At 37.3% G+C, this 22,053-nt stretch overlaps 1 protein-coding gene across 3 annotated transcripts in view; it reads left to right on the top strand.

The window, feature by feature from the left end:
• DNAH7 (dynein axonemal heavy chain 7) overlaps positions 1-22,053 on the top strand; it is a 258,907-nt gene that overhangs the window by 79,107 nt on the left and 157,747 nt on the right. For all 3 annotated transcript variants that reach the window (XM_070458472.1, XM_070458471.1, XM_070458473.1), the window contains 5 exons: positions 10,026-10,219; positions 12,573-12,771; positions 15,138-15,278; positions 19,347-19,559; positions 21,938-22,047. In XM_070458472.1, the coding sequence (XP_070314573.1) occupies positions 10,026-10,219; positions 12,573-12,771; positions 15,138-15,278; positions 19,347-19,559; positions 21,938-22,047 (857 nt within the window). The remainder of the gene's footprint in view (positions 1-10,025; positions 10,220-12,572; positions 12,772-15,137; positions 15,279-19,346; positions 19,560-21,937; positions 22,048-22,053) is intronic.

Genomic DNA, 22,053 nt, shown 5'->3' with positions numbered 1-22,053 from the left:
GTAGGTAAAAAATCTAGGAGAAAATGAGTATTTTGTTGAAGTAACTTTTTTTTCAAAGCAATCCAAGTAAGCCATTGTCTTTCCCCCACATATCTAATATTCCATATTAGATGCTCTGGTAGAAAGACAGCAACGTGTACCCAGCACGGGATGTCCTGTCTGTTCTCTGCCTCGCATATTACGGCTGCACCACCTCTGAAGTGCCCTGCGGTGGGAAAAAAAAGCAGCATGCCAACCATCCAATCAAGACGTTTCTCTGTAGGGACCTAAAAGAAAAAACAGCTGCAAAGATATATATATGTCTAAAGAGCCCAATAAATATAAACAAAATGCAGTCTATCAATCAAGCAATGCACAGATACAGTGAAAAACTTATACTTTGAGGGAATTTAATAAAAACCAGTAACACTCAAGAAAGTATGGTTTATGTTCAGTTCAGAAGACATGCCTGCAAGGCATAGTTTGTGTGTTAGTGGATGTTAAGATTAAAATAGGAGAAATATTAGTTATTATATCATTACATGAATGTGAACTTCTCTATTGGTGTTTTGATCAAAGATTGGTACAAGTTTATTATAAAATAGGGAGAGGATTATCTTAAATTTTTTTCTATCCTAAAATGGAAATATGTTTATTTTTATTATTTGAACATTTAAAATTGTGACTATCATCCTAACTGTTGATAATATTATATCAGTGACAACTATATGATTTGATAGGAAAATATCCTATAAGATGGACATGGGTCTGTTTATTTAATAAGTTTACTTCATTTTATGTAATAATACTTGGAACAAAACATTGTATAAACCAAACTTTTGTAGAATTAATCCCATTGGAATTCCATGTTTAAAGAACCTACTGATGAGTCACATTTTTCTTTTTTTTTATTCATTTCTAATAATTTGCTTTGTAAATTTAGCTTCTCCTTTTATATATTGTTTCCTTACAACATGGAAAAATCCTTGTAACATGTATATGTTTTTGTTTGGAAGAGGATGATGTTGCCTCCCATTTTTGTTGCCTCCCCCAAAAGAATAAAGCAGATGCTTGTATTCTTCTAGTTAATATAATTTTAAAAGTTAAAAAAAAATTTTTTTTGGCATTTGATCAAGAGAAGTCAGTCGTGTCAGACTTTTTGCGACCCCATGGACTATAGCCTACCAGTCTCCTCTGTCCATGGTATTTTCCAGGCAAGAATACTGGAGTGGGTTGCCATTTCCTTCTCCAGGGGATCTTCCCGACTTAGGGATTGAACCCAGGTCTCCCGCATTGCAGGCAGACAGTTTACCGGCTGAGTCACAAGGGAATCCGAATCAGGCATTTCATCAAAATGCTCTTCAAAATTCATATTGCTAAGAAAATTTAATAGTTCAATGCCTTGAAAGAGCAGCTATACTGAGACTAGTAATAATGGAGGCAGACTTTTAATTTTATAAAACTGCTGAATTAAAAACATATTAACAAAAAAGCATTACTTACTCTCATTCCCAAATAAGCAGTTTTCTTTGGATGACACTTTCATGTACTTTTACTATAAGATTTGATTATCTTCCTCAACTGGCTTTACATTTTCTTTTTTTCAGTATGTTAGCATCAGGACAGCTTTTGTCTATACTCTCCAAAACCTTAAAAATAAACCTAAGTCCATATTCTCTTAGGAAGGCTAATGAGGATGATCTGTACAATCCAGAGGTCACTGAATTAAGTGCTTGGTACAAAAAGTCATCACTTTCGGCCTTAGGGGTTTCTAAATGTTTTTTAGAACTATGCCAAAAGAAAAGGCTCAGAGGTTAAAAACAGAATGTAAATGATATTGTTAATATAAATGGCTTGATTGAGGTTGTTTTGATTCCTTAAGGCATAAACATGAAATAATTTTATGTTTTGGTATCTTCTTCCAACTACGCTTGGCCAAAGGCTGTTTCTTACTGGGAAAGACTCTCCTACTGAAAGTTCAGTGTAATTCCAGAATTTTCCAGCCACTTTCAGTTAGGATAATTTTGCCTATGAAGACTGAGCTATACTTACTTGAGAACCTCGGTCTCATGTTATATTTAGAGCTCTTCTCTTCCACACAGCCAGGTCCACCTGAGGCTTCTCTGGATTGTGTGGGTGGAGACTGTGCTCTCCTGCTCTGCCTTTCTCATACCGCTGATCAGCGGGTACTGGGACAGGGAGGAGGTCGGGATGAGGTAAGGGGAGCGGCAGAAAGCAGAATGCAGAAGGGAAAAAAAGAAAGGGAGAAAGAAAAGTTCACTGATGTAACGGATCCAGCCGGATTATCTGCTCTTTTTGTTGGTGGTCATAATTTGGATGACCTCCTGTCTCTGATGCCCACACACTGGGCCTTTACTCTTGGTCATCACAACTAGTCTAGCTTTTTGACCAACTATGGACAGGTGAAGTCCACAGATCAACTTGTTGTACACAGGTGAAAACCCGGACAAGTTCTGGTTGCCAAGAGACCCTATCTTGAGCATCTCCCCTAGGTTTTGTCTTCCTTGGTTTCGTCTTCACACTGATGGACCAATGATGGCTTTTGCCATGTTCTTCTTATATGTATCTTTCACCGTATGTATCTTTATCTACAGCAGTACTTCACAGATTTGTAGCCCTTAATTTCACCTGGGGTCTGCAGCACTTGGGATCTGTCTTCTCTACCTCTTAGTAACCTTGAGCACATGGCCCTTGCCTCTCTGGTCATCCCACCACACCACCTTCTCCCAGAGCCTTTTTTTGTTCTGATAGCACTGGAGCAGGTCAGCAGACTGGTGATAGCACAGACTTCTGGATGAAGACATTAGCCTTCTGTCTTTACATCCACTTGAAAAGTTTTCTAGGGGCTCTCTGAGAAGAGAGAATGTGGGAACTAATATGGGAACAATGAATTGCCTATCATTTGGAGTTGAAAGAAGTGGATGATCTTTTGCATTTATCCAAATTTGACTTTTGATCCACATGAATCTTTTTTATTTCCTGAGTTCAGTTCAGTCTCTCAGTTGTGTCTGACTTTTTGCGGCCCCTTTCATACAAGGCAGAAAAAGGCACTCTTGAATTTCTCCCCAAACTTTTTCCTTTTATAGTCTAACCCCATCTCAATAAATATGAAAACTACTCTTCCTGTTTTTCAGGCCAAAAGCATAAGAGTCATTATTTTTCTTTTTCCTTTTACTGTCATAAATATCACTTGGCACCAAGTATCTCTCCATTTCTAGGGAGCTGGAAAGCTAAAAATTATGTCTTCCAGACTCCTTAAGTTTCTGGAAATGAATTTGACTTTGACGGTGAGGTACACTCATCGGGATTTGGAAGGCATACAGCAGCCATCTTCTTGCCATTTCAGCTATTTCTGCTGTCAAAAAATGTCACTTTTATTTTCTTTTCTTCAATGTCTGGTTGCCAGTTTCATGGTTACTTAAAGATGATGATGATGGTGTCTTCCCAACCCCCCTCTCTGATCCTAGAACTGCAGCCACCGCGGTGTGTTTTTGAATATAGTCGTTCCCCTGGCGGTGTCCTTCTGTTCTTTCTGGGGCAGAGGTAACAACCCTTCCGGAAGATCAGTTCCTCAGGGTTCTCGAAGTTTTTCTGGAAAACCAGACTGGAGTGTGCTCCCCTAGACCTTCTAGTGATTTTTTAATCACTTAATTCCCTATGTTAAATTTCTTTTTTGCTTAATTACCTAGAAAGATCGTGCACTGAATTCTGAATACAGGTATCACAACCTCAAAGTTGAGATCTAGGATTGTCTACCTGACCCACTTGGGCTCTAGGGTGGTTAAAATCTAGTTAGCATCTGAAAATGGAACACTGGTGGTACCTACCAGGCAGTGCAAAATTCACTTACTCAAATTATTCTACTGGTCTCGTGAAGTGAAGAGTCTGTTTTATAGGCAATGCTTTGGTGGACTGCTGGAACAGGTCGATACAGAACAAATTTGAAATACAAGAGATGTGAGATGGGCTGAATTTTTTCTAAAACCCTTGGAAAACTAAAGAAATGGTCTGATTAAAGGCTTAAATTCTCTGCTCAAGATATGGTCAGAGGATTAAAATGCTTCTATGATTGCCCTCAGAGAGCCTCTTAATTCTCATAGCTGCAGTTCTGACATAGCCAAAAATGACAGTCTGATCCAGCAGGTTGCCAAATTACAATGTAATTTAATTCACAGCCTTGCCAGATCTGTTCTGTGAACGATAATTTCCTTATTGGGAAAGAGTGGGATGGTGAGAACTGAGAATTGGGGATATTTGAGGAAATTTCATCAACTCTGGTTGCCCTGACTCTCACACTGAGAGCTTCCCTTGCCAGAAGCCTTTTCAGAATTCTAAGGAACGTGGGAGGTATTGTATTGTAATAGTGCTTGTCTGGGGAGAACCAAAGTTAGATGCAGTCTAATGGATTGATGTGACTGCACTTACCAGACATTCATGTTTCAATGAGCTCATCTCGGAGATGTGAGTCATTCTCTTTACTTACTTATTTCTGCCAAAACCTGCCTCAATAAGATTTAAACAAAGACTGGTTTACAGATTTCTGCAAAATATGCTTGCATTATTCAGAAGCAAAAATTCAACCCCCTCCCCACCTTAGGGGATTGACCCAAAGCGAAGTAGGAAGGGAATCCTTTTTAGAGGGTACAACTTCAACTAATATTAGTTGTTTCGGTTTTTTTTGACCTTGCCTATAGAGATGGTCAGAAGTGTGGATCTACATTGGTCATAGTCAGTAGTAAACAGTTTGGCTATATGATCAAGGACTTAGAAGAAACAAGTGAAAGATTGGTAATAAGGAGATCTATCAGGAATCACAGAATAGACTAGAATATGAGTATATTTGTGCTCCATGTAAATGTTTAATAAAAGGTAGTGCTGCCAAAGGAGGCACTTAATATAGTCAACCAGTTGATCTGTTTGTGAATGTCAACCAGCATATGCCAGTTGTATGCACAGTGAGCTGTGAAATGGAAAAATCACATAATATATTGCCCAAACTGCAGAACTTCTGAAAGTTAGAGCAATTAATAAATAAGCCAGAAAAGCAAGCATAAGCCAGAACTCTCCTCATCAAACTGGGAATATGTGGTCACCCAGGCTACAAGCAAAGAAGTCATAATGGCAGAGATGGAAATTATGGAAGGATTTGTCATCATGGGCTGTCCCTTACCCAACACTGCGGAGCATCCAAGCTGTCAACATCAGAAACGAACAAAATGCCTCTGACACACGACCACACCTGAAGGGACCAGACAGCCATTTAGAAGGAATTAAATACAGTGCACTTGTTTCAGAATAGAAGGGATCAGTGGTTTGTCTGCCCCAGACCAACACTGTCATTCATTTACTTACTGAGTGACTTATTGCCACAGTTTGCATGCAGTACTGCTTCTGCTATGGAATTCACATTACGAAGGAAATGAGGCAATTGACTGATACTCTTTAAGATTTACAGATACTAATGTGAAGACTGACCTTATAAAAAGTGGAATGTCTCATGTTGAAGACTCAGTTGCTATATGAGCAGGAAGAAAACAGTTTGTGAGTCTGGCATGCAGTTCTAGAGAATACATAGCCCATATTCTCAACCAGCTCCAAATAGTTTCTCCCACAGGCACAGTTCATGGGTCTGGGAATTAAGGAGTGAAGATGATGTTGACTTTTCATACTAGTTCACCCAATAAACAACTCACAACAGTTCTGCTTCCCAACTTTTGGTGTTGCTAGTTGAAATATCTTAGTATCCAGGGGAGAAATGCTTCTGTATGGGACATAGCGGTAGCTTCATTGAGCAGGAAGTTCTTGATTTACTCACTTTACACTTTCACCTCTTTGTCCTTCTAACTTTCCACCTTACTTACTCTATTCTAGCCACGCTAGCTGCCTTTTTTGAATCACACATACCAAACACACTCCGCCCTAGAACCTTTGCACCTACTGGACCTCGTTCTTCCAAATATCTGCAGAGCTGATCTGTGTCTTTGCTTCCTGGAGTCTTTTCTCAACTATTCCCTTTATAAAGAGGCTCACACTGAGCTCCGGCTTTTTAAGAAATCTCCACACTGTTTTCCATAGTGGCTGTACTAGTTTGCATTCCCACCAACAGTGTAAGAGGGTTCCCTTTTCTCCACACCCTCTCAAGCATTTATTGCTTGTAGACTTTTGGATAGCAGCCATCCTGACTGGCATATAATGGTACCTCATTGTGGTTTTGATTTGCATTTCTCTGATAATGAGTGATGTTGAGCATCTTTTCATGTGTTTGTTAGCCATCTGTATGTCTTCCTTGGAGAAATGTCTGTTGAGTTCTTTGGCCCATTTTTTGATTGGGTCAAGTTTAAATTGAAACCTGCCTCTGCCTTTCCTGGCCATCCTGATGCCCCCTTTTCCTGTTTGCAGCATTCATCACCTTCTAACTGACTATATGATGTATGAATTATTTTGTTATTTATCACCTGTCTCCTCTTGGAGGCTGGGGTCTTCACTTTGTTCACAGTTGTGGCCGAAGCACTGGAAACAGTGTCGGGAATGTAGCAGGCTCTCCAAAAATATGTGTCCAGAGTGAATGAATAATTAAATTGAGATTGATCCTTGAATTATTGCTAGTTCTAAGAATTCTGAGTTCATTCTGAAAAACCGTCTCTAAAAATTCAGTGTTAGATAACTCCTGAATCCTAAGAGCAGAAGTAATCCTAGAAACATCCTGCATCTTGAAAGGATTTCTATTTTTGGTGAGATCGAAGGATCTGAAAGTTATAAGGGAGCATAAAGGTCTACTTGGTGAATCCACGTTTCCTTTCTAATACTTAATAGGTTTAGTGAAAATCTGACCAGTTTTCTGTTGTCCAGGGGTTTCTGATTAGGAAGTTTATGCTTCTGGAAGTTTAGTGAACTGGCTTGAGCTTAATTCCATTAAGTGTACTTTCAATGCAGCTTCTTATGGCAGCAGTAATTAGAATGCCCTCTGTATACCCCCAATTAAAGTTTTGGGCCCTGATACCATCGGCATTTTGTTTAGAAATGTAAATTAGCCAGTAACTTGTCATTTGAGCTGATGAGAGTGGTGATACTCGGGAAGCAAAAGAAGACACCTAAAATTTGTAAGATTATCCTTTAACCAAAAAAATATAGTAGTTAATAATTTCTTTTCCTCTCCAGAAGATAAAAAGTAATTAAAATGTCAAAGGAGTTGCACTTAGTTTCACATTACTGGTAGCTTCCTGTTTTAATATTTATCTTGAGAGCATTAGCTAATGAGTTGGTACAGTGGGAAAACTTCAAAGCTTTCTTTTGTTGGTACAAAAAGACTTCTTTGAGTTTCTTTGTGTTTCTGTGAACTGAACTCATCCTCATTCACTCAGTCAGTCAACAGATATTTATGGAATGCTTACTGTGTACCCGAATTTTGTGGCAGTGCCAGTGTGGAACTTAAAGCCAGTTTCCTTTCACTGTGATAATTATCTTACCAGAAGGAAGGCAGTTTATGAAATGTCCATTTTAGCTCCTTTAAATCGATAGCATGATGTAAGTGACTTGCTCCAACCATTCCCCCAGGGTGGTGTCTGTTTGTTTCTCTTCAAGAGACATTTATAGAAGGTGAAATGGAAAGGGTAATTTCAAGTGTATGTGTGTTCTAGGCAGCAGACTAGGTGCTTCCAATGTTTTGTCTAATTTGATCCTCATAACGGCTTTGAGAGATGGCTTTTATCGCCATTTTAAAGATCGAGAGACAGAGGCTCAGGTTAAGTGGTCCAAGGTCACACAGGTCATCAGAAGGATGTTGGTTAGGAACAAGGCTGTGCTTTCCTTCATCTCATGCAGCTTCTATTCTGTTTACCTTCTCATGGAAAGAGAATTCCTAGTCAGGATAATGATTACTTGTCTATATTTTTTTCTTAAGACCGTATACCAAGGTACGTAGATTAGGAACAAGGCTGTGCTTTCCTTCATCTCATGCAGCTTCTATTCTGTTTACCTTCTCATGGAAAGAGAGTTCCTAGTCAGGATAATGATTACTTGTCTATATTTTTTTCTTAAGACCGTATACCAAGGTACGTAGATTATCACATATATTCATTCAGAACTAGCATATTTGGTTCAGAGTCCTTAAGCTGATCTAGATTAATAGGTTTGACCTCAGGAATTCAATAAAGTTTTTTTCTTGCTCTAATGCTCAGTGTTTCCAGAAGTATTTCTTTTGTAATTATGATATTTAGGGAAAGAAATATGAACTGTTGTTTTAAATAACTGAATTTTTTTAACTTTCAAATATCAGATCTAAAATAACAAATTGTGGTATATTCTTTGGCTGAAAATAAAACATTGTTAATTTGTGAAAGGAATTTTTCGCATTTATTAGCATCCTTTTCTTTTTTCCCCAACAAAGAAAAACATACTTCTCCAGAAGGTGGCACTCTAAGAACATCATTTTAGTTTTTTAATCTAAGAGTACTACTCCATACTTTTTTTAAAATGAACTGCACATTAAATTATGACCTGAGTCTCTGTCATGCTGACTTTTGTGTGCATTTTAAAATGTTTATTTGAAGTATAAAATTCTTAGGAAATATAATAAAATGCCTTTAGAAAATTGCGCCACTTTAAAGATAAGTGAATTGTATGTGTTGCATATTTCATATGAACCTGTTCTACTGAAAAAACAGGTTTTAATGATAATTATTTTGTTCTTTGATTAAATTGCTGTATTCCCATTATATTGTTATATTTTAAAACAAAGCAGAAAATTATCTTTCTTTCCAGTCACATTGAAAGTCTATTGACAAAAACATTTTCCTGCAGTGGAATCAAATTTCTATATGAAACAATTTACAGTTGAAATTTTTGATTGATCTTTCAGTGAATACCAAACTCACTTTGGCTAAGTATCAAAAATTAGTTAGTTAATCTTGAAATTCTACTTAACTTTTAACAATATTCCCTTGATTTAATTTCATGTAAATTTTCTAAATATACCAGTATATTCTCATGAGGTTTATTTGGTCTGGTGATGAAAATCTATAATACGTTTTGATACCTTTTTTTCACACCTTTGAGCCTATTTAGTAAAGAATTCTTCTTTTTTTGCCATTGGTGTCAATGGTGGACACTGAATTTGGGATTATAAAACCAGGACTAGACCTGGATGATATCAATTGTGTGTTAAGGAAAAATAAAAAGAATTTTATTTTGACTCTACCTAGACTGTGCTTTAAAATACATATTTCTAAAGATTTTCTATAAGACTGGTGGTTACTGGTGTGGGTATTTTAAGAAATCAATAAACTGCTTTCTTAAAATACCAGTTCTTAAGACCAACTTCTGGTTATAATTCTTATTTTGAATCCCATAGCATTAAAGAAAGCTTTATAAAGTACTTGATTGTATTTGAGTCACTTAAAAGCAAACAGTGACACTTTCAAGTGATCGAATGTTCAGAAATCTATGCCTCGAAAGTAGAACAATTTTAATCCCCAGAGAGTTCAGGAAGAATGCACCTTGAACTGGTTTTTCAGCAAGCAGAGCATTATAATGCAGGTCCAAAGGTGGTTCTTTGCAATGTAAGATCTTATTGAAAGCTCCTTCTTCCCCACTCCCAAATGCTTATTTTTACTACACTTATAAAACAGGATATGTATTATTTTATTGTTGGTAACAATATTCAAAATATTCAAAATAATAATAATGACATATTTTTAGAGTACTTTCCCTTAAAGAACATATCTCATACTAATTTGTTTCCTCCTGTCCTCGTGAGTTCAGATAATATTTTCTTCCCCTGCCCTTCTCTCTCACTGTCTCTCATAACTCAGAATGAGAAATTGTGGCCAGCGTCACTGAGGATCCAGTTAACGTGACTTTTATGTAATTAAGGAGGTTGGTTAGATCTAGACCATGCAAGAGCACTTTAAGAAAGTATTCACTTTAAAATTTGTGTAACCTTTGTTATATTAAAACCATGCAATCTCAAATATAATATGAAGTTAGTATCTAGTATTTCTGAGTTGTAAATTTTCTTTTACTTTTAGGATAAACATGTTCTGTCAGTTGTAACTATTGACAGGATGCTGGAGAGGCTGAAAAAATCTAATGAGCTTTTGGAACTCATTCTTAAAGGACTTAATGAATATTTGGAAAAGAAACGTCTGTTCTTCCCCAGATTCTTTTTCTTGTCTAATGATGAACTTCTTGAGATCCTATCTGAGACTAAAGATCCCACTAGGTAAGTAAGATATATCAATATTACTATACATATCATGATGCATACATCATACACAGCTAAGTTGATCTGCTTAAATTTTATTTTCAGCATGATGCAGAACTTGTATATGATTGTTGTTGTTGTGTTATAGTCGCTCCGTTGTGTCCGACTCTTTGCGACCCCGTGGACTGTAACCCTCCAGGCTCCTCTGTCCATGGGATTCTCCAGGCAAGAATACTGGAGTGGGTTGCCATTTCCTTCTCCAGTTATGTATAATTACGTTTATGTAATAACGTAAGACTGTTGTAAATCAACATAAGAAATACCATTGAATGATATTTTTCTAAACGTGGGGTGGGTTGCTCTTTTTATCACATAATTTCTTACAGATTTTTCAGAACACCTCACTGTTCTGCATCCCATGCAGAATAAGTCAGTGCCTCTCAGTGCCTTGCAGTCTCTCACCAGGTACTACACCACGATCCTTCCTATTCATCCCCCACTAGTTTTCTTCCTGTTTATTCTGCTACAGTCCTTGCAATTCTCCCATAGAAGAGTCAGCCTCCTCCCTCAGCATGTTGTTCTCTTGGCCTAGGATCTTCCTCACCCAAATATTAACAAGACTTGTTTTGTTGTTATTCAGTCTCTAAGTCATGTCCAACTCTTGGTGACCCCGTGGACTGCAGCACGCCAGGCTTCCCTGCCCTTCACTATCTTCCGGAGCTTGCTCCAGCTCATGCCCTTTGAGTCAGTGATGCCATCCAACAGTCTTATCCTCTGTCATCCCCTTCTCCTCCTGCCTTCAATCTTTCCCAGCATCAGGGTCTTTTCAAATGAGTTGGCTATTTGCATCAGGTGACCAAAGGTTTGGAGCTTCAGCTTCAGCCACAATCCTTCCAATGAATATTCTGGATTGATTTCCTTTAGGCTTGACTGGTTGGATCTCCTTACTGTCCAAGGGACTCTCAAGAGTCTTCTCCAGTACCACAGTTTGAAAGCATCAATTCTTCAGTGCTCAGCCTTCTTTATGGTCCAGCTCTCACATCTGTACTTGACTACTGGAAAAGCCATAGCTTTGACTATACAGACCTGTGTCGGCAAAATGATGTCTCTGCTTTTAAATACACTGTCTAGGTTTGTCATAGCTTTTCTTCCAAGGAGCAAGCATCTTTTACTTTCATGGCTCAGTCATCATCTGCTGTTATTTTGGAGACCAAGAAAATAAAATCTGCCCCTGTTTCCATTTTCTTCCCCATCTATTTGCCATGAAATGATGGGACTGATGTCATGATCTTAGTTTTTTGAATGTTGACTTTTAAGCTAGCTTTTTCGTTCTCTCCTCCACTTTCATCAAGAGGCTCTTTAGTTCCTCTTCACTTTCTGCCATTAGAATGATATCATCTGCATATCTGAGGTTATTGATATTTCTCTCGGCATTCTTGATTCCAGCCCGTGTTTCATCCAGTCTGGCATTTCTCATGATGTGCTCTGCAAAGCCGGCTCAAACACCCGCCGCTCAGGAGGGCCTTCCCTGGTCATTGGATTGCAGCCCCTTCCAGCACCCCTAATCGCCTTTCCTGATTATCTTCTCTGCCTTTTTTTTTTCCAGCACGCTTTTTTTGTCATCTGGCTTACTCTATAATGTGCTTATTTGCTTACTGTTTGATTTCCTCCAGCAGAACATAAGCTCCATAATGGCTGAGGTTTTTTTTACCTTTTTCTCCCTACAGCTGATTCTTGATTCCTTAGAAGGGTGTCTGGTATATATCAGACAGTGATTAGATATTTGTTACAATCCTTAGTTTTGTGTCTTATGCTTTCAGAGTAAGAGAGAAGTAATCTAAAACATGCCAAAAATGAGGAATTTAGTCAGTTCCATCTATATTACAGTGTGTAGACCAAAGTTGGGCACCTTCCAAGTAGTTGATTTATTTGAAGTTCTAATCCTGTTGTATAATTTGCAAGCAGTCTCTGAAGATCCCAGTTGAAATATCAATATACTTTGGTGCATTTGAAGATTCTTCAGATGAGTGTTTTATCTGTTGGTCAAGATTGATTTGGTCCTTATATTACTTTTAATGTCTTTCAATTCTTTGTGCTGGAAACAAAGCCTCATGTAGCTCTTATAATAGTTGTAATTTTATAGGTCTTTTGTGATTATTTAATTAATGATGACTTCCCAGTTGACTTATGTATGTATATTCCATATGTATTTTTTTTTTCCCCTTCAACACTTCATCTGCAGCATCTAGCAGGGGCCTCACACATAATGCACATTTATGAATTTTGAATAAAGTTTGGAATACACAGAACATTGATATTTAGGGAATTCTTATATTTGGTTAATTCTTTTAAACATTCTTTTTCCTGACAGAGTGCAGCCTCACTTGAAGAAATGTTTTGAAGGAATTGCAAAGGTGGAATTTACAGAAAGCTTGGACATTACTCACATGAAGAGTAGTGAGGGAGAGGTGGTGGAACTCGTAGACACCATTTCAACAGCCAAAGCCAGAGGCCAAGTGGAGAAGTGGCTGGTTGAGTTAGAGAGAGTTATGATTAAATCCATCCACAAGGTAGCTGGCTATATTTATTATTATTTCTAGTAAAGATGGTAGAATGTTAATGTATTACTGATAAATGCACTGTTATTTAGACAAACGGAGTCATAAATTATCAATTCAGTTATAATAGATTGAAGGCAAAGAAATGGTGTGTGGTACTGTAATGACCACTTGAAAAGCAATTCATATTATAAAACACTTGGGTTTTAGTCCGGAGTCTGCCCCGTTTCTTGTGTTTTTGGTATTAGATACACTTTGATCTACATGGTCTATCTGTAGTCTTGTCTAGGAAGCACCTCTCTGTGGTTTCAAATCAGTCTCTGTGCTGCTTCCTTTTGTTCTGTGCATATGTAACATATCTACCAAAATGTTAGAAAATCGTTAACAGTTACTTCACATGTCACTTTAACACATTATTATCTCAGTCATTTGTAATATTTTTTTTGTTACTAGAGAATTTTAAGTCATGGAGACAAATAGATATTAGTTGAGCAGTTAAATTCATTTTTTACCATCGTGTGAACTTATCATTCAAGTTTCTTATCAAGAATAAAAATCATGATTCATCAGGGAAGCTTGAGAGCAAGAACTAGAAGGAAACATGGGATCAGGTCCTAATCAACACAGTTTTCACTAAGTTTTCAAATTCTATCATACATTATTGAAAAATTCACTGGAATCCAGGTATTTAATATACATCATGTACCTTAATGCCCCTTTCTTTCTCATGATACCTTATATATATGGGATGACTGGACAAAAGAGAATGAGCTTCCCTAGGTCTTGCTAAGTACTGACAAATAATGTTTTCATTTATGTATCTATTAACAATTAAATGAATTCTACTTTGATCACTACTTAAATTGATTATATGGTTTATTAATTGATGTGTGCAGTGATAACTCATTATTTTAGACATATTTAATATTATTTCAACTAATCTTTTAATTTTGCAATGTATTCAGATAAAATATTTTGGCTGCCATTTCAGACCATTAAGTTGGGTGTAGGAAATATCTTTTCCAAATGTTTATGTGTAAGTTGCTGGGAAAATGCAAGTAAATGCAATATAAAATACTACAGGTAGGAGACATGTGTTACTGTGTTGTGCTGTATGTTATTTGCATGCTTGAAAGGCATGTCTGCCTAAAGTAAGTGAATTTTGTGTCATTTGTAAATGATAAAATATTATGTTCTTGGCACCTTTGCCTCTTATCTCATTGTGTTATCATGGGTTTAATGTAGATTGCTACCACCAAAATATATGTAATTTTTTATATATGGTATACATAGTTTTGTAATATATCTTGTATATGATATCAGAACTTTCTGTAATCATGTTTGTCCTCTTCCAACTATATAGAGATCTGTGAATTAGATTATATGCTTCTTTCTCGTTCTCTCCACAGAATCCTTCTAGAACACATATATATTTCATCCTTGGCATTTCTCTACTGTTCCTTTTAGTCTTTCCAGTGTTTCTCCATCTCTCCCTTTCCACCTGCCTTTTCTGTGGCTACTTCTGGCCTTTTATTAATACATTTTCTTTATTATCAATAGTCAGCATTGCCCTTCATTTCAATTCAGCTCTGTAAATATCCTAGCTAAACTATAGAAGTCCAGAAAGGTTCACCTATCCTTATATATTTCTCATAAAAATGTAATTTTGACAACCTTTTCAGAAATTCAAACATTGACATGGCTATCACCTCCTAGACCTTACTATTTTTGGTTGATATAATAAATTAGACTGATTGAAAAAGGGGATCTATAGGATACACTGAAAATATATGTAGCAAAGCACATAACTTAGACTTCCTGAATTTACAGCTCTCAGCCCTCTGTGAATGAAGTCAGTATCCACCCTGTCAGCATGGCCTTTGGCATCAAGGGGAGCGAGATCTGGAAATAGGAAAAACTTTAGTGGAGTTATGTAGTTTGCCTAATGTGCATGTACACATGTGCACATGGTTCAGTGGGGATCTGATTAAGTTCAAAGTAAGTAATTATCTGAATTTGAAGGATCTCATTTTGGATTTACTTGAACTTATATTTTGTAATAAAATTGCTTTTGTTTTTCAGTCCAAAAGTATCTAGGACATCTTTGGCTGGTCAAAGAAATATTTCATATAATGTGGTTCATACAAATAGATTATATATCAGCAAAATAAAATGCTCTATAGTATTTTTTTTTGCTCACAGGTGTATGAAAAAACTTTAAATAGTCTACTCACATGATTTGAATATTCATAATTGGCTAAAATGTAAGAAGTAGAGCAGTACAAGTTAATCCGTTTAGGAGTTAGCTCTTCATTATTTAGCTTGTTTCAAGTAAAGTGTGAAACTGTTTACCTTTAAGCATTTTCTTTTTCAATTAGGTAATTAAAGATGCGATTCTTGCCTATACACAAAATGAACGAATTAACTGGGTAAGAGAGTGGCCTGGACAAACAGTTCTCTGTGTATCCCAGACCTATTGGACATTAGAAGTACAAACATCTATTGCAGAAGGACAAGAGGTAAGTTTTTATTACCCCAGGGTTTTTCAGCATTTCTTTAATAGTGATTATTGCGAAAATACAATTATTCTAAAAAATTAAGGCCTTCCACCCAAAAGCCAAGGATACTGGAGCCTCAGTCTTGTTATTATATACATTTTTATGCTTTCAGAAATAGTGATAGTAGGACAAAGAAACTTCCTAAACTTAGAAGGATTAGGAGGAATTACATAATATAATTCTCTCTTATGCCCTCAATAAAAGTATACTATGAGGTATGCTGTGCTAAGTTGCTTCAGTCATGTCTGACTCTTTGTGACCCTATGGACAGTAGCCCGCCAGGCTCCTTTGTCCATGGGATTCTCCAGGCAAGAATACTGGAGTGAGTTGCCATTTCCTACTCCAGGGGATCTTCCAGACCCAGGGATTGAACCCGTGTCGCTTTCATCTCCTGCATTGGCCCGAGGGTTCTTTACCTCTAGGGCCACCTACGAAGCCCTGTGAAGACAAGATATTAATTGACTTGTTTTGACTATTTTTGGGTTTTTTTGTATTAATTTTTAGTTAATATTTTGAGTAAAGCTTTATTTTAATTATTCTAGAAGATATATGAATTTACTATTATTAACTGAATTGCTAGTATTAATTAAAAACAGAAACTGCATTCAGTGCAACATTCTTATCCTTAAAGTAGGATTTCAAGCAGATCAACTTTCACTTGACTGATGGGCCAATCAGAATCCAGCAATTGCAGATGTTGTTTAAAACCATGAGTTTTAAACAATTTTTTACATGAAGTTTGGCATTGTAGTCTGTAAGGTATTGGTGAACACTGAGTGTTGGGTTTGAGAGTCTTGTATTCCTTGTAAGCACGCAGATGTCATAGAGGAAGGAGCTGAGTAACACATGCTTAGTTGATTCCAACTTACCAACAGTTGATTCCAACTTACCAACAAGTCACTTACTTCTCCTCCGGGGAAGAATGAAGGTGTAGGGCAGGAAGTCAGGGATTGTAGGGAAAGAGGTCTTCCTTCACAGAAATCGGAGCTCGGGAGTGAGGGTTTCTCCTACTGCAGTAAGCCCTGGGATACTCCTGGACTCTTGGCTCTCTGTCTCCATGTGCATTTCTCTTTTTTCCCCAGTGGGTCCAGAATCTGCATTTTGTCTTTTCACTGTGAAGCTACCATTCAGCCACCTCCCCACACAGAGGGATTCCTCCATTGCCCGTGTGGGTTACTGGAGATACGTGTAGCCTTGGATCTTACTCCTTGCTGGCCCCAAACCACCAGGACAGCTTTCTCATTTGTTGTTGTGGGAAACAGAGGGGACAAAGAAACAAGTGTGAGCAAACTGGGCAAATTCAGCAGGCGTCTTCCATGTTTCTTCAGTTTAAGGTTTAAGTGTGGTGTCAATTAAACTCCACCCGTCTGCCAAAACCGTATTTTTCTCTGGTAGGATTGGTAGGAGTTGAGGTAGAGGATTTACGTGTAAACCTTTCTTGTTTCTGCTCACCTCCCATGCATAATTTGAATTTGAAGAGACACACAGCTCAGGTCATTCCATTTCGGTGTGTCCTCTGCTCAAAGCTATCTGCCTGCAGTTCTTACCATATTGTATAAAGATACAAATAGAGTTTTTCCCCCTTGGTTTACAGCAGTGTACTGATACTGAGATGAGGTTATTTATTCACTCATGTATTACTTTGCTCCATTTTTTCTGTCACTTAATGTGGTACACATTCACGGAGAAAGACAAAAGGAGAATCCATGCCTTGGGTGACTGTTATTCCAGGGGAGCCCAGCTTCATAGATGTAGGCCCTCTAAAGCTGTAATTAGTGGGATTTAGAAAGTCTTTGCTGTTCCTTGCTAGACTGTCCTCCTCTGTTGTATTTTGTGGTGTTTTACATAGTGTGTGTCCTTAGAGATTCTTTTCTTTTTTCTCTGCTTGTGGGTCCTGTGCATCAGTACGCCGTTCATCTGCTGCCCATGTACCTTGTCCCTGCCCACATCTCATGCATGTTTGGTTTATTTAAGTTCTGAAGCAGCATCAGGAGGAGCACATGTTTTAGTCTTCTAAAGCATTGATGATTTAAGAAAATTTAACATGTAGTTCTATTTTGGGAGAATAGCATATGTTGCCCATGTACCTTGTCCCTGCCCACATCTCATGCATGTTTGGTTTATTTAAGTTCTGAAGCAGCATCAGGAGGAGCACATGTTTTAGTCTTCTAAAGCATTGATGATTTAAGAAAATTTAACATGTAGTTCTATTTTGGGAGAATAGCATATGTTTTAGTATTTTACGTGTTGATAACTTTTTCCTTAATTAATGTGTGGTTCACATCTGAGACTGATGACTTGACTTGAGTAGCTGGAGGCTTCTTGGCAGCCTCAGAGAAGACTGGGTGTTTCCACTCGCTGCAGACACCCAGATTGTCTAGAGCCTAATGCTATAATAGCACCTTGTATGTCCTACTCCAAGGGGACCTGTTCCCCTCAGGATCCGTTTCCATTTATTTATTCAAAGAATATTGACTATGGAACTAGTCAGTATGAGGCATTAGAGGGGCTAAAAATGAATGAAGTAACCAACACTTGGGTTATTGAAAATATTTATATGATTTTGAGTAAATGTATCATTGTGCATATCGTCAATTCAATGGACATGAGTTTGAGCAAGCTCCAGGAGTTGGTGATAGTCAGGGAAGCCTGATGTGCTGCAGTCCATGGGATCGGAAAGAGTCGGACATGACTAAGCAACTGAACTGAACTGAGGTATGCTAAATAAATTTTATTCCAGACCAGATTTGGCAGATTATATAATAGTTATCTTTAGATCCATTAGTTTACTGTACAGAACAGTTTACAATGGAGAAAATATAACAAAAACAATTTAGTATCATGATTTTTTCAATTTAGCTGATCTGAATTCTCATTGATTCATAAGATGTAGTTCCTAAAGAACTTAATGTATCACAATTCGAAGCTAAATTTTAGTTTTAAGTCTGGCTTTTCTAGTACAATAAAAATATATCCTGCTAATATAAATAGTAAATTCTTGTTATTGCTGTTCAGTCACTAAGTCGTGTCTGTGATGTAATGGACTGCAACACACCAGTCTTCCCTGTCCTTCACTATCTCCTGGAGTTTGGTCAAACTCATGTCCATTGAGTCAGTGATGCCATCCAGCCATCCCATCCTCTGCCGCCGCCTTCTCCTCCTGCCCTCAGTGTTTCCCAGAATCAAATCCTACTCAGAAGCTTTTGGTACTCACAGCTCCCTGTGAGTACTAGAAGGACTCATGGGATCTAAGACAGAGCATTTGGAGTTAGGATCTCTCATCTTGGTTGCAGTTTCTCTTTTGTCATCTGTTTTTCATCTCTGCTGGTCTCTGTGGGCTTTATTCTGCAGTGAGGGCAAAGGCTTTCAGTAACTTCAGATTAGTATACTCAGAGTCTTCCAAGTCTTGTGAAAAGCACCTTTCTCCCTATCAGTATAGTAGTCCTTGGAAATTGGGATTCTCTCTGGTTAGTCACACACACCCTCCTTCATGTTGCTTTGGAGATGGGACAACATGATCGACAGCTCGCCACAACCACAGAACATTCAGGCGTGAAAAGTGGAAAGGGAGGTGTGTTGGATAGCCACAGACCATGTTTGTTTACTTTGCCTGGCCTGATTGAGATTGTTCACCTCACTTGTTTTTGTTGTTCAGTTGCTAAGTCATCTTCGACTCTGCGACCTCATAGACTGTAGCATTCCAGGCTCCTCTGCCCTCCACTGTCTCCTGGAGTTTGCTCAGATTCGTGTTGAGTCAGTGATGTTATCTAACCATCTCATCCTCTGCTGCCTGTTTCTCCTTTTGCCTTCAATCTTTCCCACTGAAAGATTTTTCAATTGAAAGGTCATTGCCGTTGAAAACCTAATACCTTTGTAGTAAAAAGAAACTGATTATTTTTAAGTTGTGCAGTATGGCAAGTTATGATAAAAATGTAGATAATACTCTACTCTGTATATGTGCCAGGTCAAAAAATTTTTGTTCAAAGGGATTCTGACTACACTGAGTAATTATATCGTATTTTCTTTCAGGCCCTTGAGGAATATTTGGGAAAATGTAACAAGCAAATTGACGATATTGTCACCTTGGTCCGTGGCAAACTGTCCAAGCAAAATCGTGTGACTCTGGGAGCCCTTGTGGTGCTGGATGTCCATGCTAGAGATGTTCTCATGACACTTGTTAAAAAGGAAGTTAGTGATGACTCAGACTTTGAATGGTTAAGTCAGCTTAGGTACTATTGGCAAGTAAGTAATATCACTGAATGTTATTACACAGCAATTTCAGGTCACAACTGTTTAATTTGTTCTTGCTAGCTCACATAGGTGATAGTATTGGTAATACACAATTTTTCTTGCTGATGGCTAACTATACCCAAACAAGCCTTCACCACATTGAAGATTGAGGCAGCCAAAAACTGTATGTCATGTGTATGAAAACTATGTGTATATCTATATCAAAATACATCGTTACATAGAAATACATATTCACATATAGCCACACAAAAACTATGAGGAATTATAAGAACTTACTCAGTTGAAATTAGTCATTCTGCTTGCTGAATCTGTAAAATGTTGAAACTAATCAGTTTATATTTTTTTGATTCCTGATACATCTAAAGAATGTACAAATCAGAACGTTTTAGTCTGATTTAGTCATTAAACTTTTCTCTTATTGATCAGTTGAAGGAACCTGAACTATGATCTGGAGGAAGGCTTTTATCAGCAGATCTGGGTGGCTGGTGAGGGCAGTCACCGTCAGGGGAGCAGGAGGAGCAGAAACAGTACAGTGAGCAAGGTTGGGCCTGTTGAGGGTGGGAAGAGAACGCTGACGATTGGAGACACAGACTCGAAAATTCTCATCGTAGTCACTTTTGTGAAAGGTTTTGGGGGTGTATGGTGTGGAAGGAGAAGAGATAAAAGAACCAGAACCCTGGAACACTAATGAGGCTGTGTGCATAGTGGTTAGGAGCTCAGACTGTGGAATCATAGCCTCTAATGCTGTGTCTTCTCCTTACCAGTTGTGTGGCATTGGCAAGTTAAGTTGCTCTCTTCAGGCACCAGCTTCCTTACATATAAAATGGTGATGATGATAATACTCTATAGTGAAAACTCATGGAACAAATGATTGAAAATACAGAAGAATAATGAACTATCTAAAAGAATAATTAAGAAAGCAATCCCATTTATAATTGCTCAAAAAAATAAAATACCTAGGAATAAATTTAACCAAAAAGCTGAAGGTCCTATAAACTGAAAACTATAAGATGCTAATGAAAGAAATTTAAGACACAAATAAAGGGAAAGATCTGTGTTCATGGATTGGAAGGATTAACATAGTTAAAATGTCCATACTTCCCAAAGCAATCTACAGATTTTAAAATTTCTATCAAAAATCCAGTGGCATATTTCACAAAAAACAGAACAAACAATCCTAATATTTTTTATGGAAACAGTAAAAACCCCAAATTGAAAAGCAATCTTGAGAAAGAACAAAGCTGGAAGCATCACACTTCCTGATTTCAAGTTATATTACAAAGCTAAAGTAATAAATGAAGCTAAAGCTTAAGTAATAAAACCAGTATGGTATTGCCATAAAAACAGACACATAGATCACTGGAACAAAACAGAGTCCAGAAATAAATCTACATATGTATGGTAATTTATGACAAAGGAACCAAGAATATAAAATGTGGAAAGGACAATCTCTTTAATAAATGGTGTTGGGAAAACTGGAATACCACATGCAAAAGTATGAAATAGGACTTACATCATACCTGAAAATTAACTCAAAATCGATTAAAGAATTGATTGTAAGACCTGAAACCATAAAACTCTTAGAGGAAAACCTTGATGGTAAGCTCCTTGACTTTGGTAATAGGGATTTTTTTTTAAAATTTGACACCCAAATCAAAGGAAACAAAAGCAAAAAAGAACACATACCATGGGATTTCATTATATGTGGAATCTAAAAAACAAAAGAAAATGAAACAAAGAACAACACGAAACAAGCTGATAGATAAAGAAAACAGACTGGGGGTTCCCAAAGGCTGGGGGTGCGGGTTGAGAGGTGAGAGACGTGGGTGAAGGGAGTCAAAAGGTTCAAACTTCCGAGCACAAAACAAGTAATTCATGGGGATGTAGTAGTGTACAGCATGACAACAGTAGTTAGTAATACTGTTTTGCATGCTTGAAAGTTGCTAAGAGTAGATCTTCAAAGTTCTCACAGGAAAAAATTTCTGTTACTATGTATGATGATGAATGTTGATTTATTATGATGATCATTCTGTAATAAATGTAAGAATGGAATCATTATGTTATGTACCTGAAACTAATATAATATTGCATGTCAGTTATACCTTAATAAAATAGTGTTAGCAAACGTAAAGAAAATACAAGAAAAACAAATGTATTTTCCAAAGTTCTATGGGAAAAATTGAAGCCAGTGACTTCAAGTCTCATCCAAGGAAATTAGATATTGAATTCTACTGAATTAAATGATGTCTGAAAAGTGAATTTTAAAGATATTGTTTATAGCATGGCTATTATTTATTAAAGAGCTTGAGATTTCATTTTATTTAAATTTTACAGTTTAAGCTAACTTCATTTTATCTGATTTATATTAGGAAAATAATTTAGAAACAAAGATGATCAATGCTGGTTTACGATATGGATATGAATATCTGGGCAATTCCCCTAGGCTGGTTATTACTCCACTCACTGACAGATGTTACAGGTAAAC

This window comes from Odocoileus virginianus, chromosome 30 (genome assembly GCF_023699985.2).
Source record: "Odocoileus virginianus isolate 20LAN1187 ecotype Illinois chromosome 30, Ovbor_1.2, whole genome shotgun sequence".
Lineage (NCBI taxonomy): Eukaryota > Metazoa > Chordata > Mammalia > Artiodactyla > Cervidae > Odocoileus > Odocoileus virginianus.
The sequence above is the reverse complement of the archived record's forward strand: the minus strand, read 5'-3'. Positions and strand labels throughout refer to the sequence as shown.